At 30.8% G+C, this 26016-nt stretch overlaps 4 protein-coding genes across 5 annotated transcripts; 2 read left to right on the top strand and 2 right to left on the bottom strand.

The window, feature by feature from the left end:
• Positions 1 to 3539: 3539 nt before the first annotated feature.
• Positions 3540 to 8321, top strand: LOC114162687 (MACPF domain-containing protein At1g14780-like). 2 transcript variants are annotated; one of them, XM_028046651.1, is made up of 9 exons: positions 3540 to 3667; positions 3796 to 3889; positions 4034 to 4201; positions 6068 to 6306; positions 6376 to 6580; positions 6663 to 6740; positions 6839 to 7022; positions 7145 to 7311; positions 7417 to 8321. In XM_028046651.1, the coding sequence occupies exons 4-9, from the start codon at positions 6068 to 6070 to the stop codon at positions 8116 to 8118; spliced, it is 1575 nt and encodes a 524-aa protein (XP_027902452.1). In that variant the 5' UTR covers positions 3540 to 3667; positions 3796 to 3889; positions 4034 to 4201; the 3' UTR covers positions 8119 to 8321. The 2 variants fall into 2 exon arrangements, with proteins under 2 accessions (XP_027902452.1, XP_027902447.1); XM_028046646.1 differs by having other exon boundaries at positions 3796 to 4201.
• A 2389-nt stretch (positions 8322 to 10710) lies between these two features.
• LOC114178821 (rho GDP-dissociation inhibitor 1-like) lies at positions 10711 to 12266 on the bottom strand. Its single transcript, XM_028064935.1, has 5 exons — positions 11817 to 12266; positions 11642 to 11708; positions 11340 to 11558; positions 11127 to 11251; positions 10711 to 11010 (listed from the first exon to the last, which is right to left on the bottom strand). Exons 1-5 carry the CDS (start codon positions 12069 to 12071, stop codon positions 10930 to 10932), a joined length of 747 nt encoding a protein of 248 aa, XP_027920736.1. The 5' UTR covers positions 12072 to 12266; the 3' UTR covers positions 10711 to 10929.
• Positions 12267 to 13170: 904 nt separating this feature from the next.
• On the top strand, positions 13171 to 16006 carry LOC114195875 (15-cis-zeta-carotene isomerase, chloroplastic). Its single transcript, XM_028086340.1, has 4 exons — positions 13171 to 13650; positions 14846 to 14992; positions 15135 to 15344; positions 15541 to 16006. The coding sequence occupies exons 1-4, from the start codon at positions 13231 to 13233 to the stop codon at positions 15874 to 15876; spliced, it is 1113 nt and encodes a 370-aa protein (XP_027942141.1). The 5' UTR covers positions 13171 to 13230; the 3' UTR covers positions 15877 to 16006.
• A 1109-nt stretch (positions 16007 to 17115) lies between these two features.
• On the bottom strand, positions 17116 to 19165 carry LOC114178679 (amino acid transporter AVT1H). Its single transcript, XM_028064728.1, has 3 exons — positions 18825 to 19165; positions 17831 to 18438; positions 17116 to 17753 (listed from the first exon to the last, which is right to left on the bottom strand). Exons 1-3 carry the CDS (start codon positions 19102 to 19104, stop codon positions 17214 to 17216), a joined length of 1428 nt encoding a protein of 475 aa, XP_027920529.1. The 5' UTR covers positions 19105 to 19165; the 3' UTR covers positions 17116 to 17213.
• Positions 19166 to 26016: the final 6851 nt, after the last annotated feature.

The following is a 26016-nucleotide window of genomic DNA, read 5'->3' as shown; positions in this document are numbered from 1 at the left end:
CAAATTAATTAATCCTACTAAATCACTTGCAGATTATTTCAAAGTAGAGTTTATATTCCAATTAAAGAGACAATTAAAACCTTAACCAAAATGTTATATTAATTCAAAATTTATACATATACAACCTTATAACTAAACAAACACCTGAAACTATAATTTCAACTTCAAAAGACTATTCAAAATAACTTTTCTTACTTGAAAATCTATCTACTCCAACGAAAAAAAGTTCAAACTTATTCATAAATAAACTTTGATCGTCAAATTAAGTATTATTAAAGGGTACGAAATCCAACTTATAAGTCAAAATTCAAAGCTCAAGAGTATATGACTCGTTTTTGCTCACCATGTCACCAAACTAAATACGAAGCTGCTATTAGTAAAAGAAATAATACTACTTATTGTTATTTTTTAAGTGTATCCTCATAAAATAAAAAGAAAAATTATTACAGATATATGTAATATATATACACGTAAGAAGAATAATTAATTTTTAATAGTATTTATAATTTTAAATGACGGATTAAAAAAACAGTACATAAATTACTTGAGTTACATTCTCTAATTTTCTATTCTTTCCTTTATTTGTTTATATGTGAGCTAAGTCAATAAAGAAGACAAGAAATTACCAATAAAGTAGTTAACCTAATTTCAGTCTAGTCAATATTAGCTCAAGATATTTTAATAAGATTTTTTTTTTTGTGACAATAGATTCGTATTGTTATAATGATATTTTGACTACTGAATTTTGATAACTTTCTCTTACAACATGAAGTGTCATCTTTTAAGTTGTTTTGAAATATTAAAAATGAGAAAAAGAATAAATAAAAAATCACTTAGAAGATGACACCTAAAATTATAAGAGAAAGTTTTCAAAATTTAGTAGTCAAAAAATCATTTTTCTTATAGAATAACAATGAAGGTGTCACATATTTCTTTTTCATACTCACTGAAACACACTCATAGAAGAATGGATATGAATTAAGCATCACAAATAGGATTAATTAATTACTAATTTTCTTTACAAAGATCGTTATCTATGAAAACACAAAAAGTATTTTGTATGAGCAACTCTGCATCCAGCTAGAAACAAATCAAGTCTTCTTATTTATTTTTTTTGTGTCATTTTCCTTTTCCGTCATTCACTGCTTGATGCTGCCCTGTTGTTTAATTTTTAATATTTTAAAATTAATAATTTTAGTTCAAATTTCTAAATTAACATATTAATAGTGAACATATCAATGTCAACAGTTTTCTTTGACCATTATGTGTGATTTACTTTTTCACCGATCAAAATGATATGTTGAAGTCCATTATAAGTATCTTTTAAAAAAAAAAATCTTATGATAGTAAATATTATGTAGTGTTTTAATTTGGATTGTTTAACTAAAGTCACTGATCTAAAAAGAAAATAGGGACTACCTGTCTCTATTGTTAAATAAGAAAACATATTTGAAATATTATTTTCTCTTAAACGATAGTTTATAAAATAAAATAAAAATTACATGGTAATTTTTCCAAACATTAAAAAAATATTGAATAACTCTAAAGGATCGAAATTTCTATCAATAAAATATGTCAATTTAAGAATCAAACTATTAATATAAATATTATAAATATTATTGAATAGAGAATTCTTACAAGGTTAATTTTAAATTTAACTTAATTGTATAAAACCAACTTGTAAAACAAGAATCGATTCATTTATGTACCATAAATTTGTTTATTTGTAGTTGATATAGAATTTTTAACACACACTCTCACCTCAAGACATATAAATCTTAAATATGATACTAAACATTCATAATAATTTGATAAGGATCTGATAATAACTAATAAGTTCAAGAAACAACAAATCTCATTAATATATACTTTGAACGGATACCATTTTAAAAAGTGGATTTCAAACCTAACTTAAAAATAAACTTTAATTCTAATTTAATTCACATAATCAATTTATAAGATGATATTTATATTTATTCGTATATTATAAATATATGTTATCTCTATTTAATTTAATATAAGATGTCCATGTAAAAGAAAAAAATTAGACACAGTAAAAAAAGTACATGTGATATTCTGTAATAAATTTTAGCAGAATTTGAACCGAACAGTTATTACATAATCTTCATATATCATTTGTATTATAATGTAATGTTATCGTAAAATTGATGAATATGACGTATAATGGAAGAAGGGAGAAGATCTCAAAGCATGGCTCGTAGGACTGAAGACCAACGACTCAATTAGAGTTGACTCTGCCTTCTTTTTTTATTCCGTTCTCACTTTGCAATTAATTGTTTCTTTAATTACTAAAACTAAAGGACTTTTTTTTTAATTTTAATTAAAAAAATGCTTACATATACTTTATATTATACGGATTAATACTTAAATTTTATCTGCTTTTACTCAGTCAATGCATTTAATAAACCTTTTTAATTGCAGTTTTGATTTTCAAAGACTATTAATAAAACTAGAGTTCAAAGGTATATGTTGATATGATTTTATTTTGTTTGAAAATTGATGTTAAATCTTTGAAAGTGTTATACACAATATTCAAATTGTATTAAACTATTCCTTTTTTAAAAGGAGGTGAAGTATCTCTACTTTTTCGACTAAAAGACATAATATTTTGAATATATTTTAACAACAATAACCATGTACAGTTAAGAACACTTTAAATATATATTTTTTATTAATTAATAAATTATTTTTTAAAAATAAAATTGTGATAGTATTCTAAATTCTAAAATGAACGATGTTTTAAATGTAGTAATCATTGTTAATAATGTGAGTTAGAACATTGCCGCTGCATATGAGAATTTATAACAATATGTAAAGGGGATTCTCTTTTTTGTGTCCACTTTTCAAAATACAGATTTTACCCTTTAAATATAATAATTTATTAAATTTTTAAAAATTGACCGTTATTTTTACAAACTTTTTATAAAATCATATGTCTCTGCTTCTTCTCTTCTTCTTTATTTATCAATAGTTATTCTTTTATCTGTTCTGATATATTTCACTTTATTTTAATAAATATTAATGCATATACACATGCACGATAGCGCTTGTGTTACGCTAGTGAATGATAAAGAGGTTTAAAAAACAAAATAATTGTCTAAGAAAATTAAAAGGATTCTAAAAATAAACTATAATTCTGATTAAACTTACTAGACTGTGACTATATGGTAAAGAACTTTAAATCAATTTATTTTTATTTTAAAAAGACGAGCTATGAATATTGTTATATATCAATCAAAGATTATGATTAATAACGGTCTTTAACTTACACAAAAATTATTATTTTGATAATAACTATGTTAAAAATTATAACTGAAGATCTAATTAATTAATATTATGAATTAATTCTGCACATATCCAGTATCATTGATTAAAAAAATAAAAAAACACACTTTGTTATTGTAATGATACAGTATCACGATCTGTGAGTAGAGAGACCTGAGAAGAGAATGAATCTTTGACCATGATTAAAAAATAAAGTAGTAATTAAGTATGCCATAATTCAACTTTATGTCTGATGCAAAAATAGAAGGGTTGTTTGTTTCTGATAACTGTAGTGGCGTGTGCTCTCTTTGGATCAAATTCAAACCTAATTTAGTCTCTCTCTCCTTCCTCGAACCTTCCTTCCGTTGACCACCAATCTCTGGTATTGTTATATGATTAGATTAAAGCATAAATTTTAGTATTTTTATAGAATTAGTAGGGATTTTACATTTATGATGCGATAATTTTGAATTATTAATTGAGTTTGGTTGCTATTTCAATGTGTTGCAGAGAAGGAGAAAAAGCAGAGTGGTCCAAGGTCAAACCGCCACTACCATATAGCAGTCACGTAGCGAAGGACGACCCATTAATTAAGGGTTATTAGGTACTTATCCCTTACTCCTATTATTATATGATATCTTCCTCAGAATTAGGGAATGCATGTTTGATGGGCATGGAGAGTGTGTTTCCGAATCCGATAGAGTATCTGGGAAAAGGGATTGATTTCACAAGTGATTTCCGATTGAAGTTTGCCAAGGGAAAAGGGAGTGCAAGATTGGTGGTTGTTGATGAAGACAACAAGAGGGACATTACTGTTCCTGGTACTGCTGCTACCATTCCCAATGTTTCCCAGGATATTCGCTGTGACAAGGGGGATCGTCTTCGTTTCAAATCTGATGTTCTTCAATTCAATCAGGTTACTTCCCTTCCTCTCTCTCTCTCTCTCTCTCTCTCTCTCTTTCTCCATAATTCTTGTTCACATTTTCAAATATATTTCTTGAAAAAATTTACAGATTAATTTGTGGGGGGTTCAGAACTCTTGTATAAGATAAGAATATGAAATTGCTCAGTGGAGAAATCGTTCATGGGATGTGGAAAAGGTTAATATTAATGAAAATTGGCTTTATGTTAGTTATCTATGCCACTGATTTCCTAATGAAAATATGCTATGAACATATTCAGAGATTGATGCACCCTCCCTCGTTACTTCTTCATATAATAAAACAAGCTTTTGAATGTTCTGCTTACAAATTCGGAACTGCAAACAATTACAAGATTTGATTTTTTTTTGTCGCATATTCAGAGATTTTTTTTTTTCTTTTACCTGAATGGTATGTTCTGGTAACTGCATGAATTTCAATCAATTTGTGAAATTCTGCCAAAGTTATCTGGTTGAATTCCTATGTGTGCCATGTCTCAGAAACTGTGCCAGTGACTATGCACATGTGACTTTTTCACACACGCATACTATACTCTTGATTTATATATATATATATATATATATATATATATATATATATATATATATATATGTTGAATGGGTTGAATGGTAAAACATCCCCTTAACGTGGATCTTCTGGATTGTTGAGTAGTCTACAAGAATATTCTAGCCACTGGTCAATTTGTTCATTAATTTCTAATCTATTGAAGATGTAAACAAAGATAACATTTTTAAAACTCCACTAAACATTACCGTGACTACAATATATTATCTGTTTCCCATTTGGCACTAACAGAAAAAAGAATTTGTCTCCAAAATTCTACTGATATATATATATATATATATATATATATATATATATATATATAATATTTAATAACAAGTTATTCTAGTAAAAAGAGATATCTTTCTGTACCTTATAAAAATTAAATAAAAATAAAAGGGTTATAATGAACATTAAGTAATAAGAAATAGTATTTGTGTTATGTGTTAGAGGATGCTAGTTATTTAGAAAATGCAATAATTGAAAAATTAGAGTAGGAAAGTCAATTCAAACAAAATAAAAATTAAGATTATTAGAAAAAAATTATGATAATTGTTATTATTATAATTGTTATTGTTATACAAATAAATAGAATGTATAAAAGAATGTTTATGGTATTTCATTTCTATATATTTATAAATGATATAAATCAAGTTGCAAATTGGATGTCCTTGTCAAAAAACCACTCTCGTGTATATAAATTAAACTCAATTAAAATATTATTTTAAAAGAAAAATGTAAAGTAATTAATAAAAGGCCTGAATCTACATTAAATACAGAGATATGTATACACATACACAATACAAGACATTCATAACTTTATCTTCTAGTACAGCAAAATCAATAGTATGGTGGAGCTCAAAATCACGGAATTTTTTTGTAGACTCTTATCGTTAGGATTTTTTTGAGAAAGATATTGATATACTATAAATTAATATTCCGAACAAATTCATGTAAGAGATTAAACTTAGCTCATTTAAATAGTAGTTCGGTTTGAGTTATACCTATATTTCTAAGAATGATATTTAGGACCGGTATTTTGAGAATGCCTTGGCTCCTATTTAGTTATAATAATAACAATGAAACTATTTCTTCCTTTTTACTTGTTCCACACAGGACTAAAGTATGTTAGAAGTTAAAATTCTTTTATTTTCCTTTATAGGCGCAACTGTCATACATTAGGAAAAAAACTTGCTTGAGTTTGTAAGATATCACTTTGAATTAATTGATTCAATTTGTTACAATTTTTATAGATAACCAATTTAAGCATTGTTACATGACTCTTTTTTGACTAGCAGATGTCTGAGCTGCTAAATCAAAAATCGGCAATACAGGGAAAAATTCCTTCTGGCTATTTCAATGCTCTTTTTGATCTGAGTGGTGATTGGTATCATGATGCTCATAACATCAAGTATCTTGCTTTTGATGGTTATTTCATTTCCCTGTTCTATCTGCACCTCACTGTTTCACACCTCATACTGCAAGAGGAAGTGAAAAAGTCTGTTCCAGCTCAGTGGGACCCAGCTTCATTAACCAGGTAAGCACAAAGCCACAACAACAATTCACCATAGAAAGATAATGTTGCTAACCAATTTTGTTAAGACAGGTTCATTCAAACATATGGAACACACATAATAACAGGTATGGCTGTTGGAGGTCAAGATGTAATATGTGTCAAACAAAAGCATTCTTCAAAGGTTTCACCTGGTGATCTAAGAAGACATTTAGAGAATCTAGGAGATTTTTTGTTTCAAGATTTAAGAAGCCCTTCTCAACAACAGACAAACACATCCGCAGAAGCCAAACAAAAAGTAATGATGCATAGCACTTTATTTTCTTTAGTTTTTACAAATTTGTTACTTATCTGTTGATGCAGTCTCTCTTATTCGTTAGGTTCCTGAGGTCTTCAATCAAGTGATGCAATCAAACACAACGCTGTTCACCAGCATTTCAGAAACTTCAAGCAAGGATGTAAGTCACAAAAAGAGAAATATTTGCCATTTGAAATTTAAACTGAATAAGAGATAAATTTTGTAAGTTGTTAATGTCTTAATTTTATGTTGGAACAGGGCCTCACTATCATCTGTTCAAAAAGAGGAGGAGATGTGTTCAAGCACGGTCACTCAAATTGGCTCCAGACAGTGGCTTCTAATCCTGAAGCTATCCTCTTCAAGTTTGTTCCTATTTCCTCACTTCTCACAGGAATTCCAGGAAGTGGCTATCTTAGTCATGCAATCAATTTGTACTTACGCTGTACGTTCTTCTTCTCAGATTCACTAATAATTCTATAATGTACTACTTTTATGCACATAGTCATCTAGGATTTTTTTACCTTTAAGGAACACGACATTTAATGATTCATTTGTGCTTTACAGATAAGCCCCCTCCCGAAGATTTACAATGCTTTTTGGAGTTTCAAATTCCAAGGCAATGGGCACCAATGTTTTATGAGCTACCTCTGAGGCATCAAAGGAAAAAGAGTACTTCCCCTTCCCTGCAATTTGGTTTCATGTCTCCCAAGCTTCATGTCAGTTCTGCACAGGTACTTCTCTTAGCCTAACCCTTTCTTCCTCCTATTTGACCAAACTCGTGCTTATAATTGACATCAATTATGTATGTATTATTATTGTATGCGAAACAATATCAGGTAGTGAGTGAAGAAAAGCCTGTGGTAGGCCTCCGTCTGTACTTGGAAGGAAGAAAATGTGATAGACTTGCAATACATGTACACCATCTTTCAAGCCTCCCAAAGACAATGATGATCCACTCTTCAGGCGCATCTTTGTGGCGAGGATCTGATGATAATGAATACTGTGACACCTTTCTGGAGCCAATAAGGTGGAAGGGATTTGCAAACGTGTGCACTGCAGTGGTTAAACATGACCCTAACTGGTTGCAAGAATCAGGTGGTGGTGGTGGTGTTTACATTGTAACCGGTGCACAGCTCATTAGCAAAGGGAATTGGCCAAAGAATGTGCTTCACTTGCGCCTCCGATATACCCACATACCCAATTGCAGCATCAGGAAATCAGATTGGGGTGGTGCACCTGAGGCTTCAAGAAAATCATCTTTCCTCACAAATTTAAGCACAACATTTTCATTCACACAGCAAAGTGTCACTACTACTTCTCCTCAGAAGCAGGCTCCAACATCACTTGACTCTGGTGTTTATCCAAATGGTCCACCTGTGCCTGTTCGTTCTGGAAAACTGCTTAAATACGTGGATACAAGCGAGGTTCTGCGGGGGCCACATCATGCTCCAGGACATTGGTTGGTAACAGCTGCTAAGCTTGTCAATGAGGGTGGTAAGATTGGATTGCAGGTCAAGTTTGCACTGTTAGATTACTAGTTATTCATTCCAAGTTAGTTCTCTTTTATGGATGCATAGAGAGTAGAGAAACATTGGTAGATTCATTTGTTGCTTAATTTTTTTGTGAACTTATATAGCTCACATGTACATAGGCATATGCTTTCTGATCACTCTGTACAGTGCAGTATACAAAAATGAGAGATGTTTAACTTTGGCCAATACAAAATTAAACTGTGGCTACATGCTTTGGCTTGGTTTGGGGTCTTAATTTACAGTTTTAGGTGGACAAAACCAAATTTAATGTGCAGGAATACACGGAAGAAAATTTTCATTTTAATTTGTTTAGGTCAACTAGAACGAACCCATAATTGACCTGACTACTATGACCTTTGGTTTGTTTTGTGGTCAAACTCAAATTCGATTTTCGCTTCTTGAAAATTCAGGCACTTATTTAGTCATTATTTTAAGGAAATAAAATGGAGATAAATGATGATGTGGAGGAAACACACAACAACTTTGTCAATCACAAGCTTATAGGGAAGTGTGCTGTTGAAAATTTGAGAAAAATGTAGTCCAAACCACACAGTTTTATGTCTTTTTCTGCTTTTTTTTAGGCCGGTCAAATTCAATTAACTCCACTCATCACAATTCCTTACAGATTATCCCAAAGAAAAGTCAATTCTCTAACTTTTTTTTACTAACCATACAACCATCGATTCTACTCAATTTATAGATTATTGGTGATTCATTTAATTCAAATAGAAAATAAAATTTATTTAATTTAATTCAATTCAATTTGTTTACATGTAAGTTCACACACCAATTAATCTTTTGCATGATGTATACATTTTACTTTTATTTATTTAAGACTATTTTATATATGGTTATCATTATTAATTTGAACAACGTACACGTTCATTTGTTTTCAGTAACTGAATACTTTTCATTCCTCAATATGAAAAGTTAGAAATATTTTAAGTCTGTGTGTTTTATTTGATGTTTATGTCATCTAACCGAAGTTTCCTTTAAAATTCTACAATTTCGTTAGTTAATGTGTACTTTTTCATATATACTTGGACCCAAAACCAGTCTTTTAACTTGTTAGTTAAGTAATGTTGAAAATTATTCAAGTGCCATTCCTGCATGGCTTGTGTTTGTGATTCATGCAATGATTAATGTCAGTAATTACTAAGCAACTTTACTTCGAAAGAAAGTAAGGTTAAAGAATGTCCTTTACCTTTGCTCAAATTATTCCATACCCGACAACACATTATCACAACAATCACAAAAAGATTATCAGTGAATTAACACCATTCCAGTTCCACACAATTCTTTTCTGCTGAAGGCATCATCAACTACAGGGCATGCATGTAATGATAGCACAGTGCACACTACAGAGTAGCATCTTTACATTTTGGAAAAAGCTCTTTAAAAGTGTTGGTATAATAAGATTGTATGCATTTTAAATTTAGTTAAAAGCTATTCTCATTCTTGCTTTTTCAAAGAAACAAAAAATATAATGAAGATGCTTTTTTACTTACTTCTGAATGTATGTATATACTTTTACAACTTTCTTTTGTTACAGTTAAAAGTGTTCATGATTTGTCAGAAAATATAAGATAGCTAGTATTGCACTTCGGTTAATAATGGTCAAATTATACATTTAACTGTATTCAACATCAGAATAGAATGTTCTTGTAATTATAATACAGATACATCCTATCCAACACTCGGTCCTGAACATACTTATTCATTATTAATTCTTAATGAATAATTTGATACATTAATTTTTCTGGCAAAGCAATGTACTGAGGAATTTAGTGAGAACATGTATAAGAATGAAGTAGGGAATCTTAGAGTTGTAAAACTGCAAGGAAATGGTTTCTGGTGACCCACCCCATGTGTGCAATCATGGCTAGCAATATAGCATTCTGAATTTCTTTAACTCGTAACCACCATCATTACGTACTGATTCAAAATGAGTTGGCATCGATTTGATTCAACACAAACAGAAGAAGTAGGATATTTTATGACAATTGAAAGAACAATTCAGCCAACACAACAAACTAACAGTAACAAGTTAACAAAGCCTATGCTAGAAGCAATTATTGATTACGTAAATCATAATTGGTATGAGATTATAAAGTTAGTTCAATCTCCAATCACTCACAAAATGTTATAAAGGAGAGTGTGCACTCATTCAAATTTTGGTCCATCATCATCGGCGGGTTAGGGGCCCAATCTTAGTTTCATTAGTAGTTCTGCTTTTTCCTTTATTTTTCTTGTTAGTAAAGTGCATGCTTGAGGCAAGTATGTGGGCATTCATATGATGAGAAAAGCTTTTGGCCCCCAAAAGAACTTACGGACCTTTAAGCCATTTGCATAAGAAAACAAATTCAGTAGTCGAGGATATCGTTAAGAAGTGAACTTTAAGCATAACTCAATTACATGAAACCAAATTGTAAGATGAAATTTGTACTAACTTATTATATTGCGAAATAGTTTTATCTTTAGTCAATGTAGATTAAGATATACTAATTCAATTTTCTTTTCTTTTGTTTATCTCTTGAACCTTCGTTGACATTGCAATAAATTAACTCTATGTGGGAATCTTAAGTCAGTGAGTGCAAGTTCCACAGTAAAAATTAAGAGTGATTTTATTTGTGACATCTTGGCATCAGAAAAAGGAAAAGGATGGAAGCAGTAACATAAGCATATGGCACGCACGTTTACAATCGTGCTAACTGGATTTGATTAACAACTAAACCAAGTTGAGTTCCAATATGTTCCAAAGAGACACACAAAAGGCCAAAAGGAAAGATAATTTTCCAAGTTGCTCAAGGTCAAATCTCATTCAGTTTTTGCCCAGTTCTTCTGAATTTCGAAGTAGTAATTGACATCCAAGTAGCATTTTTGATCGTCATCTACAAACTGAACCAAGAAAATTTAGTTAGTGAGTTCATACACATACTATTTGGTACACAAGAGTATTCCACTCAAAGGTTAAAAGAACAAATCAACTTTCTAAATTTGGTGGAATGTGTTACCTTGGTTCTTGCTGCATAGGTTCCCCTGACGAACATGCCACAAGGGGTACTTTCTTCTTCCAATGCATATGTATACGGTTCCTTCTGGGGGCTAAAAGTTCCCAACATCTTTTTTCTGCTGGCCACTGTCACAAGAAATGAAAAATACTGTCAACATTATTCAATCAAAAAAGAAAATCACGTTAAATAAACAGTAGGAGTACTGTCTCAGACCTCTAACGCCAGTTTTCCAAATAACATTTGTGTATTTGAGACCAGAAACGATGTTGTTGGAGACAGAGAAGGTGAATTTCATGGCGCATTTGTTTCCTTCCTTAAGGATGAAGAGGCTTTTCTTAGGATCATTTGTAAATGGAATTGGCAGGATGAGATCAGGCCTGTCTGGGCTCGTAATAGTCAGGCTCAAAATCTTCACATCAGGGTCTTTAGTTGCTGCATTCCAACCAAACATTAATGTAAGAGTTTGAAAGAGAGAGAGAGAAGTTGAAGAGTTAAAGAGAAAAACGAAGCACCACCTCCAACGACAGACATGTCAACACTGCCCAGAAGCTGCTCCTTCCATTTTCTCAAACTCTCGTCATCCTTTGAACACAAAAGAAAAATCTTTCATCAAAAAGACAGCTGCAAAACCAAAGGGTGTGAAGAAACAAACATTCAAAAACAAAAGGGAAAAAGAAAAGACGCTCTCACTTTATCTTTCTCAAGCTGTTCCTTGAGGGTGATTTGAGGACCAATATCCAGTTCTCTGTCAGATTCCAACTTGGAGTCATCATCATCTTCCTCTGGCTCAGTTTCTTCTGCAACATCAGAGTTGGCACTGTCACTGTAAGGAGGCTGCTCTGGTTCGCCACCAACGTTGTTTTTGTTGTTGTTGGTGTCGGTTGGTTTGTTTTTGAGCTCTTCCACAAAATGAGAAGAAGTTGTGGAAGACACAGCAGCAGACATTTTCAAGGTAGAAGACACCGAAAAGAAACCCTTTTTGAGAGTTGGTTGGTGTTGGGTAAGGAGTGCCAAATTTTAGAACTTTTGTTGCTAAACTAGGAGGTTGTGTATCCCTTGGAAATGGGTAATTGAATTGAGAGTAACGGATTCTGAATTTGAAATGGAGTGTGTGAGTGTATCTGAATCACCATGGTCCTAACACTTATATAATGAATGAATGACAGAATGATTTAAAGGGACACATGCCGATGTGGGTCCGGGAATGTTATAGTAGTCACCAAAAGCAGTTGAGATAAAAACCGCTGATGGTGGAGATCAGGTTTCATAGAAACTTGATCCATTTTTATCAATCAATCATTTACATTTCGTGACAACATTTATTTTGTCCGAGGTAAGTTGTTCTTGTAATTATATACTCTTGCTAGAATCATTGCTGTCGCTATGATGGGAGGAATTTTATAAATTTTGGTCACATAGGGATTTGAGCCTAAATTTCCTACATGTTCTCATCTGTGTAACATCAACCTTTAATTACAACCACAATCCGAATCTATAAATTATAAGTGTAAAATATTTTCTCTTATAACATGAAATATTATTTTTTAAGTAATGTTAGTATATGGAGATAAAAAAATAGAAACCAATCAAAAAATAACCCTTAAAATTATAGAGAAAATTGTCATAATTTAATAATAAAAAATTATTTTTTATTATAATTTCAATAGAAGTACCTCTCACATAAAATTCATGTAATAGATTGTTTTTCAGATACTTTTTTCACTTAATTCTTGAAAAAAATAATTTAATTTATATAATTTTTTACTCAATTAGTCCTTATTTAAAGAAAAACATATTTTTATAATAATTTAATCGAGTTAGATATCTTTTTTATCTCTTAAATTTTAATAAAAAATATAATTAGTTCATCTCTAAATAATTAAGTCATAAATAATTCATTAATATCACAATTTTTAGAACTTTTGTTAAAGATGGTCCATCGTAACCTTAAAACATAATTAAGTCATAAATAATTCATTAATATCACATTTCTTAAATAGTAATTAATTTGACAGTCGAAATACTTAAAATTGAGTGTGTATTCATCTTTGTGAGTGAAATAAAAGTGGTGTTCCGACAACAGAGGGGAAAGAAGGGAACTAACATGGCAAGCTCTGTTGTAGTGTCTACCTCAGTTTCTCTGTTTTCCAACTATGCCCAGCGTCGTCCATCTTTTTTTCCTCTCTCTTCTTCCAATTCAATCGCCAAAACAAACCTAAACCTTAACTCTCAATGCTTCTCCAATTTGCTTCGTTCCCATTCAAAATCGCCGATTTATGGTCGCCACTTCGTTCTCCGCACTTCAATCAAACAGAGTGAGAGCGAGAAAGAGACCGAGTTAGAGCCCGTTGGAGAGGACTCCGCCGTGTTTGAATTGGGGGAACAGAAAATAGCTTCGTGGATTTACTTCACGGGCATTCTGGGAGTGGTTCTTTATGTTCTCAACGTCGCATGGATTGACAATTCAACTGGCTACGGCAAAGCTTTCATCGACGCCGTTTCAACGCTTTCCGATTCTCATGAGGTTACAGTCCTTCAATTTTTTTTTTCCAACAATTTCCACTATTTTGTATTCTGTGTTCTGTTCCTACGAAGGAGGTAGCTCACTTACTAGTCGCTAGTGTGTTTAGAAATAAAGACGGATAATTTGTTGTTTTCTTTGAAATTTGGGTATGTTTGCGCGAATGGATGCGTTTAGAATCAATGAAAAGGAAGGGTGAGTTGACTTTTCATTTTCAAATTATAAAAGTGATGTTAATGTATAAGACCGGTTCTTTCCGCTCTCAAAGGGGTCTGAACAAGGTCCAAAGTCCCATTTTTTTTTTTTTCTTTTAATTGTTGAGAGTGGAGTGCACACATGCCTCAAATGAGTAGCTTGTCGTGGAATTGGATTGAATTTGGAAGATATTTACCCTTGTCGTTGAGCCAGTTTGGATAAAACTCCTTAACAAGCACTTTGTGGAGAAGAAATTAAGATGAATCAAGGATGAAAATGAATCAAACTTTCCTATAATTTATAATTAAGTTGTGCTCCTCAAGTTTTTTCAGAAGTTCCTTCTTTGACCTTGTTCCCAAGTCTAGGTATATTGATTTTAACTTGTGGCAGAAATTTAATTCATTTTATTTTGTTCTCCTACAAGTGTTTGTTAAGTTTATACAGTCTGGCTCTTACTCTTCATCCACTGGTAATTTTTGTTTATCCTTGAGAAAAAGTGGAAAGGTGTTTGTTGAAAAGTACGAAAACTTGCCTGGGAAAAAAGAAGTAAAAGTAAAGTGTGTCAGTTGGAGGGGGATGAACTTCCCCGATAATCTATACATTCCACATGTGAAAATAGTTTGCAGTACAAACTTGACAGTATCACTGGACTAATCATGGCCAAAGGGAAACAACATAGTACCATCAACCTTTTCTCTAGGAGCCTGCAGAACTGAGAGGTGCGTGGAACTATGACCATGTATAACGTAAAGAGCTAAATCTGGTTTTTTACATAATGGCTTGAGATCATTATGAAGGTGCTTATTTTGTAGCCACGCACCCTCTTAACACAATTCATATGCAGATCTTTGTTTTTCTTTTAGTTGTACGGGTTGTCTAGTTGTCTGTATCATTCAATTAACTCACTTCAAAGATGTAATAGTATCTGTTGCATTTAAATAACACATTTGAAGGCTGCAACAGTGCTTGGTTGGTTACTAACTCTTTTCATGGTATTCTGCAGGTGGTACTGTTAATACTAATTCTCATATTTGCTGGTGTCCACAGTGGCCTGGCTAGCTTCAGGAACACTGGCGAGAAACTCATTGGAGAAAGACCTTTCCGTGTACTCTTTGCAGGGATATCGCTACCCTTGGCTGTCAGTACTATTGTGAGTTATTGCTCTGTATCCCCTAGCAACTGTTGTCCATCTCTTTTTATTTACTTTAGATTTATAGCATATTTTTGTAACAAGAGAAAACTTGAAGTTGATTCAAACTAAATTACTTTGCTTGTTTTCTGTCATGATACAGGTGTATTTTATTAACCACAGATATGATGGACTTCAACTCTGGCAGGTCCAGGATGCTCCTGGGCTTCATCAACTTCTGTGGATTTCAAATTTCATTTCTTTCTTTTTCCTATACCCTTCAACTTTCAATCTTTTAGAGGTTGCAGCTGTTGACAAGCCTAAACTACATCTATGGGAAACTGGGATCATAAGAATAACCAGGCATCCACAGGTATACCTCTAATACCGTAACTAGATGTAGTATGACACTGATAAATTCTGTCACGTTCATGCTTTTTGTGGTCTTCATAATTTGAGCCAATAAATAAACCTTTTGTGATGCAAATCTTTCTTCTTTCTTTGGTAATGCGTCTCTTCTCTTAATTCTGTGTTGCACAATGTAAACCCTTGCCTCATTTGCTTTTCAGATGGTTGGGCAGGTTATCTGGTGTCTTGCTCATACGATTTGGATTGGAAATTCAGTGGCTGTTGCAGCTTCATTTGGCTTAATTGCTCACCATCTGTTTGGTGTCTGGAATGGAGACAGACGACTGGCTACAAAATTTGGGGAGGATTTTGAACTAGTCAAGAGTCGAACAAGTGTTTTCCCTTTTGCAGCAATTCTTGATGGCAGACAAAAGTTACCTCAAGATTTCTACAAGGAGTTTCTTCGACTGCCATACTTGGCAATTACTGCACTTACCTTAGGAGCTTACTTTGCACACCCGCTTATGCAGTCTGCTAGTTTCAACCTTCATTGGTAGACACAACCCAACACAACACATTCTGTCCCTTTTATGTAAAATATACTGTTTATCTATAGACGCAGATGAAGAGATCGAAAGAAAGAAAAATAAAAGGATATAAGAGAAACGCATTGAAAATTTATAATGACCTTGCACATCCAAAACAAAACAACACCTGTAAAACTAAATGTACATGTTCGCTAACAGTGCTCCTTCAATATTTTCCCCCCAAAAATGTTTAATGTTCTCAAAGTGCAATCAATCATATTGAAAAATATCCCGAATTAATAAAAGTGTGACTGAGAACTCAGTATTATTATTAATTAGTACTCAATAAAATATTATGCAGAATCACATACTGGCTTTTTTAACAAAGGGAGAAGGAGACTCAGAACATCATAACGCCGCATCCACCACTCAGTGTTTTAATAATTGTTTTAACGAACGTGTTAGTTGGCAGATTTTCTTCAGTTTATTTCATGTTATTTTTGTGTAAAAGCATTTTTAAGAATACAAACTCAAACCTGCCGTTAAACTAGGACAACTTTGCTTTAACGTGTTTCCATTCATTCCATTCCAATTGGAAATAGAAAACATTTACACCCAATCAAAATTAAAACCTTTGTTTTATTTTATTTTGACTCTGTTGTTTGGAAAGCACATTAAAATCATATTCTATCTATAGTGAATTTTAATTTTTAAAAGTATTTGATATCATAGTGCACAAAAGTTGAGAAGCATGTTACTAGAATGACTTCAATCATTACAGATTAATATCCGCTGACATTTTATAAGCATGTCATAATAACACAGGATCACATCCACTTCTTTTCAGAACTCTTCCAAACTTCACATACTTTTTTATTTATTATAAGTTTTTAATATTCTATTTATTTATTAACATTTTTTATTTAACTTCTTTAAAGCATTTGGTGGTTGGTAGAGAGAATTTTGCTTTACAAATAAGATAAAATAGTGTGATAAGTATGGTTCAATGAATTCGATTCTTGAGATTATTATAATAGAAGGTAAAGACAAACTGAGACATCAAAGAAAACTTAAGTTCAAGTTATAACTAAAACACATTCATTTTACCTATAATTTTTACAATCCTTTCGTATTATGAGCGTAACTTTCATAATCTTCAAAAGTTTTTATATATTAATTATGTCGACCTAAATTTGGATACCTTTTTCATTAGGTAGTTCCACTATTATGCAATTTTAACTATAACACACAATTAATATCATTAGGTTATTTTCCATAGCAACAGACAAAGAAGTTGTTTTCATTAAGCAAGAAATCACAACCATAGACTGATGTATCAGTACATATATGTATACTAATCACTCCAATTAACTCGAGTGATGCAACTGAAAACTTTTGAGTAGCAACTTTGAGGAGGAAATGGTGCCCATGAGAGCAAGAAGAAAGCCAAATGTGATGAGGAAGAGGTTAAGGAGCAAGACAGGGTTTGATATCTGATCCCAACATGTCTTCAAGTAGAAAGAACATGGCAGAATCAAACAAACGGCAACACTAACAAGGGAACCGGTGAGACTTAGTACATGTTCAAAATATGGAACCGACAGAGCAAGGGTTAGTATGACCAAAAGTGAAAATGAACCAACGCAACCCCGAATAATCATCTTGGTTCTCCCACTCATGGTACTTGGAAGTGCATGTTCTAGTTGAATTGCCAAAGGTGTGAATTCAAGTGCGTATTTGGTCATTGGTGCCACCACGGTTGCCCAAAGAGCAACCTTTGTGACAATGCTCTCTGCTGGCATGCTCAGAGTTATTTGAGACTTTACATCCTTACCAAACATCCTCGCACCCATGAACCCCAGTGTCGTGTAAATTGCTGTAACCACTGCGAAGCTCACAACAGAAACCTGAAATTTTCAAACAAAACTTACAGTTCTGCTTAAGCAAATAAATATATAAACTTTCATGTGGGTAGGTTAGGTACCTTGGTAAACTTTGAAGGGTCTTTCATGGCTGTGTATAATTCGGGGAAAACAATGTGTCCTCCATAGCCGAAGACATAAAGGCCAGATACCGATGGAATGTTATGGAGTTGGAGGACAGGTATGGCATGATTGTTTGAGACATGTCCTAAAACTGCAGTGGCTGCTACACACAGAAAAATGAGTAGAGACATGAGAATACCAAGTGTTGAAAGAAAAGATATGGAAGAGAGGTCTCTGATCCATAAACTAGGGAGGGCAATGAGGACTGCCACCGCAGTTAGGAACTGAGATGAAGAGAATCTGGGGAAGTGGTGCTTCAGATTTGTCCCCAGAAAGACTGTGATCAAGTTATCATGTAATGAAATGGTGTAGGAAACAAGGGACATGAAGATTTCCATGTAGATGATTGTTGCAGCCACCAACCTTCCTTTTGATCCAAATGCATGTTTCCCAATATCCATAAAGCTTCTTAACTTTGGATTCTTTCTGAGGCATGTTCCAAGTATGTGAGAACTGTAAGCACACATCACACCTAGTCCTACAAGCAAGAATGCAGACACCCACCCTCCACTTACCACAGCATATGGAGTTGATAGTTGCCCCAAACCTGAAAGATATTCAAAACTTTGCACTGACTTATTGCTTTTCTGCTCACAAATATTGAGTTCTTTTACGAAGAATTCAACACAGTTACTTGATGGGTAAGTTTACAGTGTTGATTGTGATTTTGTCATTAAACATTAACTTGTTCTTGATTGGTTGGTTGTTCTGTTATGTCCAATTTTCAGCATGCAAATCTTGGATGCACTACCAAAAGTGTTTGAGAATATTTGTTTGGGTGATCTAAGCATTATTCTCCTAGTGAAGTTGGAAAAAAGTAAATCAAGAGAGTAATTTCATGCATCATGGTTACCCTTCAAAACAAACTTGCTAAAGAAAATGAAGTCTGTTAAAAACTTGAAAACTCAATCATAGATGTGTGAAAAATTTTACCTACGAGCATCCCCACCATGTTGATGACAGCATGAGTAAAGGAACTGTTGGAGTTAGCATGACGCTGAGCGTGGAGATTGGCGTCTTCTGCGGCATGAATATGGTCACAATTGCATTGTTTGGTTTCTTCTATGCAAGAGTTGCAACACTGCACAGGCAAAACGACCAAGTCTTCACCATGCACATGCACTGACACACTTTCATCAACTTCACTCTTTTGCCTCTCCACACACTTATGTTGAAAACTTTTCCATAAGGATTTCAACATCTTGCCCCACATGTTAATTCAAAAACTTAGAATATATCAAAATTCTAAGTTGTCTTGCTGCAACCAAATGCCATGCAGAACTGTATTTATAGTTACATTAAGATGGCATGGCATCAGCCATTGTTGAGATGCCTACGTTGGATTTTATTCTCAGAGAATGAAAGTGAAAAACGTAACGCTAATTTAATTTAAAGTTTGTTCCAGGAATAATATATTTACTGTGTATAGTGGTAACTGGCCAGCCATTTGTTTTAATTATAAAAATTATAAAATTTCAACAGAGATTCCTCAAAATTTTGGTCCCAAAACAACGGTCTAGATTGTATTTTATCGGATATTTTGGCTTGGTTAAAAAGAAAAAAGAAAAAAAACAATGTAAACCCAACTTGTTTTGGCTAATTTGGATTCATATACTAAAGTCTTGGCACATCAATGTTCAAGGAACAGTGCGTTTTGTATATATGCTCTGTAGCCTAATACAGAGGAATGATTTGATATAACAAGAAGGATCGTGTTCAATTCTGTGAAAACTACAAATACATCAAAATGAATGTTTTGGATATTATACAGCAATAGGTAAGAAGACCTAACAAATGGATATTTTCCTTCAAAATAATATCGGCTCAGTCTCAAATATGGAAAACTAGTGTGTTGGATGAACTCTACTGACATCAGTCATATAAATCGATATTACCTTTATCACGTATTGGTCTTATGAATTAACACCATATTAGGTATTGTTAACCTAAATAAGTAGTTTTTAGGTTATAAGTAGTGTAAATCTCTTAGGTTCATGTCACATATGTAATCTTTCACCGGTGAATCTTCCTCAGAAAAAAATCTATCAGTAGAGCCACTGGTTCATTTGTGAATGACTTAAACCGTTATAACAAAACATTTTAGCACAAAGACACCGTAACCATAACAATATTGGTATGTAACCATTGTTGGGAATAGTCCAAGTGGGAGTCAAAATTCCACATTGGATAGAAAAGACAAAATTAAACACTATATAAGAATAAAGACCCATAACACTATTGTCTTAACGTTTAGATGTAATACTGGTGTCAAATGTCTTATATGTATAAGACTAATGTCATATATATGTTGACCACAATCTCTCAATGACTATGACCATAATCCATATATATGTGAAAAAATATAACCCAACAACCATAACAATAAAAATAATCTAGGTGTAAGTCTAAATTCTGTATTAGATAAAATGATAAAATTAAATATCATATAATAAAAAAAATCTATAAATTCAATACCTCCATATTTTAAGTATTTTTCCAAAAAACAAAACACATCAATAGAATTATTGTACTAATACCACATGAAAAACCTTAATTAGATATAAGAAGTTCTAGACCTTTAAATATTATTCACTACTTATTTTATTTTATGACTTACTAACTTAAATGTCATAATGTCTTTATATATATATATATATATATATATATATATATATATATATATATATATATATATATTTACCTTTCAATCAAGTGAAGATATATAAGAGAAAAGACGTATAAATTTCATACCGAACTTTCGAGTACATCTCTACTTTTATAAGTTCATATATTGATATTTTTGAAAAAGATAATGGAAAGTTTTTGAGAAAAATAAAAACATTGACATTACATGTAATAAAAAAGAGTTTGATATATGATGGAAAGTAAAAGTGTTATAGGGTGGTGGAGAATTTGGATAAAGATGGTTGGATGGTACAAGGTATTAAATTCCATCATTCTATTGCAATATTTGGAAGGAATCACATCCTCAACTCAACCTACTCTTCTTCAGACACACAAACACTATACACAACACAAACTTCATATTACAATATATATCAATTTTAAAACATAGCTTTTAGTTATAATATCAGCACAAACTTTCTTATCAAAACAATAAATTAATGAATAAACTCCTTTAGTGCCTATACCACCCTATTGTGCTGGATGTTATATATATTCCTTAAGAGACTTATTATTCAAGAATAAATTCCGAATTTTCCAGGGATATATGAAAACAAAAAGCACCATCAAATATTATTTTCATGATAAGTGACTTCAAAACAAATTTCTGGCTAAGCAGAAATTTTAAAAAAGATATATTATAATTTCATAGAGATGCATGTTGGTTACGTGGAGAAACTTTGATTCGGTTTCTCTTTCTTTATTTATTATTTGATGGAAAATAATTTTTTAATAATTAAATTTTGACAATTTTTTATAATCTAATATGATATATTTTAAATATTTTTTATATTTTTTTAATATTTTAAAATTATTTAATTAAATTATAAGAAAAAGTTGTCAATATTTCATTATTTTAATTCGATAGAATGAACACTGCTCCTACTACTCGATGGAGAGTGCTCATCCATGAGAACATGTTGAAATGAGAGAGAGCATTTGAAACAAAAACTTTTGAATTGATATATAAAGATTGTTAGGTTGATCTGCATCTCAACTGGAATATTTAAACATAAGTTGGTGGCAAGACCACAAATTATTCCAAATGACGTATATATCATATCATATTCTTTCCACTATTTTTTTGTTGGGCAAATATTCCATGAACAACCGTTGAGAAAGAATTTTATTTTGTTAATGGAAAATGCACCACTGCTGCTAATATCTCACGTCACAGATACCCATTTCTGCATCTTCCAACATATATAACACGTTAATTTTAGCAACAGTTCAAATATTACTTAAAAGTTACACATTGAGAATAGTTAAGAAACTTGAAAATATATATATAAATATGAAGTCTTAGGATATTTTTGTGTTGAAAATACTCTCAGATCTTTTATATTAGCAATTTGTACGATTTTTTTCTTATACGTCACCAAATTGGTGAATATTTCTTTTCAAAAATATCAGAATGAGCACTTTCAAAAATATTTATCATAACGGATAGGTTGGAATCCATGAGGATAATTTCGTTACAAAAAAAGTTGCCATTCACAAACACAACTTCAAGTTGAGATTTAAAATTATACCAAAATATCGTGGCCATGACTTTGATGTGAAAAAATCAAATTTAGCGATCACGAGTTTAATTAATTTAAAGTCTTATGAATTCCATAAAAGTTTTATGAATTTAATTTTTACTTTTTAAATTGAAGTCATATAGGAGTAAAACGTCTTCTTTGTATTTGTTTTTAAGACAGAATAGGTACATGAATGATTCCATTTTGTTCTAATTCTTTTTATGAAAATTTATACTATGAAATTTTACTTTTTATGTTATTCAGTGTGGTTTATTATTCTTTCAAAATAAAAGTCAATAAAGATTTATTAATTAATGACTCACGAAGTCATATCAAAAATATAAACGATGAAGTCAAAAGATGAGACTGAAACAATATATTTTTATTTTTTTTATTGTTGTTAACTTGGAAGTCGTGTGTGAATACATTTTTATTTATTTTTCAGACAACAATTTGATCGTTTGTTACATTTTCAAAAGTTAAATTGACTGTCAATATATAATTTCCATTACAGATTGAATGATTATTTTTAATTCTAAAATTAATTTATCCAATTATTATAATTTTAGGTAATAAATTAATGACTCACTATTTACTAAAGAGGTTTTTAGTAAAAAGAATGTGATAATTTTTAATTATAATGTTGGTGAGACGCTAAAAACGGAGCATTTTTCGTCACTTTTATAAATGATGTAATTTCCGCGATGTCCAATATTATTTACGTTGAGTCGATTTTTTTAAAAACAAATATTTTGCATTTTGGGTTAAATCATAAATTTGTTTGGTAAGAAAAAAAGCTAGCATAATATATTTAACCAATATATTATAAACAAGTACTTCATAATGTAAATAAAAAATCTAACTACTAAATATTTCTAAAATATATTTTATTGGTTATTGTCATGTATGTGCATATCATCATCTAAATTAATATTAATTTATTCTAAAATTTTAGTATTTATACGTATTAGATAAAATAATCAATAAATAATACGTGTAAAATCTTAAGGCAACAGTCTTTATTCTTATATAGTATATAAGGCATCTGACATTATTTTAATTTTAAAACCTTAAGACAATAATATTATAGGTCTTTATTCTTATATAATGTATAACTTTGTATTTTTTATCCAATGTGAAACTTTTAACTCACATTTGAACTATTCTCAACACATTATTATACTATATTTTTCATTTGGGGGCTTGTGGACAAACATTTTCATTTATATATGTTCATCACATGCCTCCTAAATAGACAAGTCAGTGACATTCCTTCTTTCTTTCATTTATTCACAATTTCAATTTAGCTATTTTCTTCATGAATGTTTAAGCATTGACCATTTCCAAAATGATTCACCCAACTAATTCATGAAAGTAATTAAGGACACCCAAATTTGAGTCTTACTCAATTTTATTTTATTATCAAAGTCATTCAAATATATTTTAATAAAATCTATCGTCTGTTAAATTTATTGTATCATTTTATTATTATAATATCATCCACAAATATTTATATAGTTGATGTGTGAATTGAACAAAAGAGAAGAAAGACTCGGTAGAAACCTAACAAGATATTGTAACAATACCATGAAAAAGCACAAGAAGAAAAAAAAAAAAAAAAACATTGTAAGATGGTTTGATCTCTACCCCACCGACACACTACATATGACTACGCAAATTAAACAAAACAACATATGGAAAGTTGAAACGGTGGATTTGCAAAGAAAGGAGAAGCTTTACGAAATCAAAGCCATATCGATATATGAAAAGAAGAAGATTTTTGTTTTGAAGAAGTAATTCGTCTAAGAATATATAAAATTAAAAGTTTAGAAGAAATTTAAAAAAAAAAAAAATTGAAGTTAGGAAATTCTGAAATGTGTGTTTTTGTTGCATAGTTGGAGAGAAAGGATGAGAATGATTGGTTATAAGAAAGACATTGGAGATAAGAAGGTTTGGGAGTGACGTGGAGTTGATTCACGGAATAAGAAATCACATGCATCACTGTCTCACATTGAATATTTGATTATTTAATTATTTAATAATTGATGATGAGTGTAGTAGCATAGCGTAGGTGCTTGATGTTAGAGTGTGGAATGAGATGTGAGATGTTTAAATGGGAATGCGAAAAAAGGAAAGCGAAGTAGGTGTTATAATTGTTGATGCAGATGTTGTTCATCCTAAAATGGAAAAGCATCTCACATCTCTATGTGCACCTTTGCCCATGCTGCATTCACCCAAAACTTTCCATTTTTTTTCTTCTTCTTTTTTTTTTTTTCACTACCGATGTTTCCTTTTGATATTTCTCGGATACAACACTGTAGCTTTTAATTACATGAACACCACACTTTTCTTTTTTCAAGTTGAGAATTCGACTCTGGAGCATACGAATTTTTCACACCATTCCGGGATTCGGTTTTCTGAAATCGAATTCCGAGATGCTATTTTTTTTTTTTTAATTTAGTTTTTCACTTTTTTTTTCTTTTTAATTTCGTTTTTTTATTAAAATAGAGAAAAGAATGTAAAAAGTTAGTTTTCTTTTATTTGTTTAATTTTCATTTCTTTTATAAAGAAATAAAAGAATTATGTATAAGAATTGTAATAAGTTAATTTATTAATATTAAAAATGTATAATTACATTGCCAAATAAATTAATTTGATTATTATTTTGTTGTTGAAATTTCATAAAGTAGATATTGATGATTTGTAGTTAAGATTTATTGTGTGAAGTTTTAAATAATTAATATTTAATGTCCTTCCATTTAGAAAAAAAACGAAAAGTCCATTTCTGAACTGGGTTTTTTTTTTTTTTAAAGGGATGAATAAAAGGAGAAAAATATTATTTGATTTTGAAGTTTTATTTTTATATTGTAAAAATTTATACTATAGTATTTTAAAATGTAGAAATATTTTTTGGAAACAAATAAATACCGAGAAATGTATATCAATACTTTGAAATAAAAAACTTTTGAAGAATAAATTTTAATAATAATTATGAATATATTATTTTATGTTTATCGAATATTATAGTTAATCCGCAAACTTTATATACTATCAATCAATTTTTTTTATTGAATATTTCAATAAAAAGTAAGATAAAGTATTTTGGTTTGGACATAAATAAATAATGGAAAATGTATAGTTATATTGTAAAATAAAATAGCAGTTATTAACTTCAAATATAAACTTAAAAATTATGCTTTTAAATTTTCGTAATAAATAATTAGTTGGAATAAATTAATTTTTTTGTAACTAAAAATATGTGTTTTTGAATTGAAATTTATAAACTATAATCAAAGAGAAAATATATATTTTTAATGAAAGTGATTACAAGCACTTAATTGACATAATTAAAAATAAAATTAACTTGACTAGAACTAATAGAATGGATATTTAAATTCTACATTCCATGATCCGTATTTGAGGTATATAACTAAGGAATCAAATGTTTCCTATTTCATATATATATATATATATATATATATATATATATATATATATATATATATATATATATATATGAGATGGACGTATATCTTGTCTTGATGAACAATTTAATGTATTGTCAAGTGTTTGGACGTGTCATAGACGAATTCATACTTTGAACTTTTTTCCACTATTTTATCATTTATGCGACATCATTATTTGTTTTGATTTGAAACATGTCATGAATAAGTTTTTTCTTATATACCCTAACTGGACGAAAGTAGTCTATATGAGTTACTACGGAATGGGACCCACAATGTTATTTTTAGAGGATACACTTCCGACCACTAATGTATATGTTGTAGTTTTAATTGTATTCAATGAATTGTAATCTTTATTCTATTTAATTATACATCTTTTATTATTACCTTTCATTCATTGTACCCACCTCACATCTATTTATTTTACCTAAGCCAAACATATTAAAATTATTA

The sequence above is a fragment of the Vigna unguiculata genome, chromosome 1 (assembly GCF_004118075.2).
Source record: "Vigna unguiculata cultivar IT97K-499-35 chromosome 1, ASM411807v1, whole genome shotgun sequence".
NCBI classification, from domain to species: Eukaryota; Viridiplantae; Streptophyta; class Magnoliopsida; order Fabales; family Fabaceae; genus Vigna; species Vigna unguiculata.
Note: the sequence above shows the minus strand (reverse complement) of the source record. Positions and strands in the feature narration are given on the sequence as shown.

Bases quoted from the DNA above. Each gene is read 5' to 3' on its own strand.
- LOC114162687 (XM_028046646.1), top strand. From the start codon at position 3,917: ATGATATCTTCCTCAGAATTAGGGAATGCATGTTTGATGGGCATGGAG. The intron at 6,581-6,662 runs GTAATGATGCAT...CTTATTCGTTAG, and splicing joins CCGCAGAAGCCAAACAAAAA to GTTCCTGAGGTCTTCAATCA. The intron at 7,023-7,144 runs GTACGTTCTTCT...TGTGCTTTACAG, and splicing joins AATCAATTTGTACTTACGCT to ATAAGCCCCCTCCCGAAGAT.
- LOC114178821 (XM_028064935.1), bottom strand. From the start codon at position 12,071: ATGTCTGCTGCTGTGTCTTCCACAACTTCTTCTCATTTTGTGGAAGAG. The intron at 11,709-11,816 runs GTGAGAGCGTCT...TTGTGTTCAAAG, and splicing joins AACAGCTTGAGAAAGATAAA to GATGACGAGAGTTTGAGAAA. The intron at 11,252-11,339 runs GTCTGAGACAGT...TTCTTGTGACAG, and splicing joins TTGGAAAACTGGCGTTAGAG to TGGCCAGCAGAAAAAAGATG.
- LOC114195875 (XM_028086340.1), top strand. From the start codon at position 13,231: ATGGCAAGCTCTGTTGTAGTGTCTACCTCAGTTTCTCTGTTTTCCAAC. The intron at 13,651-14,845 runs GTTACAGTCCTT...GGTATTCTGCAG, and splicing joins CGCTTTCCGATTCTCATGAG to GTGGTACTGTTAATACTAAT. The intron at 14,993-15,134 runs GTGAGTTATTGC...GTCATGATACAG, and splicing joins CCTTGGCTGTCAGTACTATT to GTGTATTTTATTAACCACAG.
- LOC114178679 (XM_028064728.1), bottom strand. From the start codon at position 19,104: ATGTGGGGCAAGATGTTGAAATCCTTATGGAAAAGTTTTCAACATAAG. The intron at 18,439-18,824 runs GTAAAATTTTTC...AATATCTTTCAG, and splicing joins CATGGTGGGGATGCTCGTAG to GTTTGGGGCAACTATCAACT. The intron at 17,754-17,830 runs GTACCTAACCTA...TGAAAATTTCAG, and splicing joins ACCCTTCAAAGTTTACCAAG to GTTTCTGTTGTGAGCTTCGC.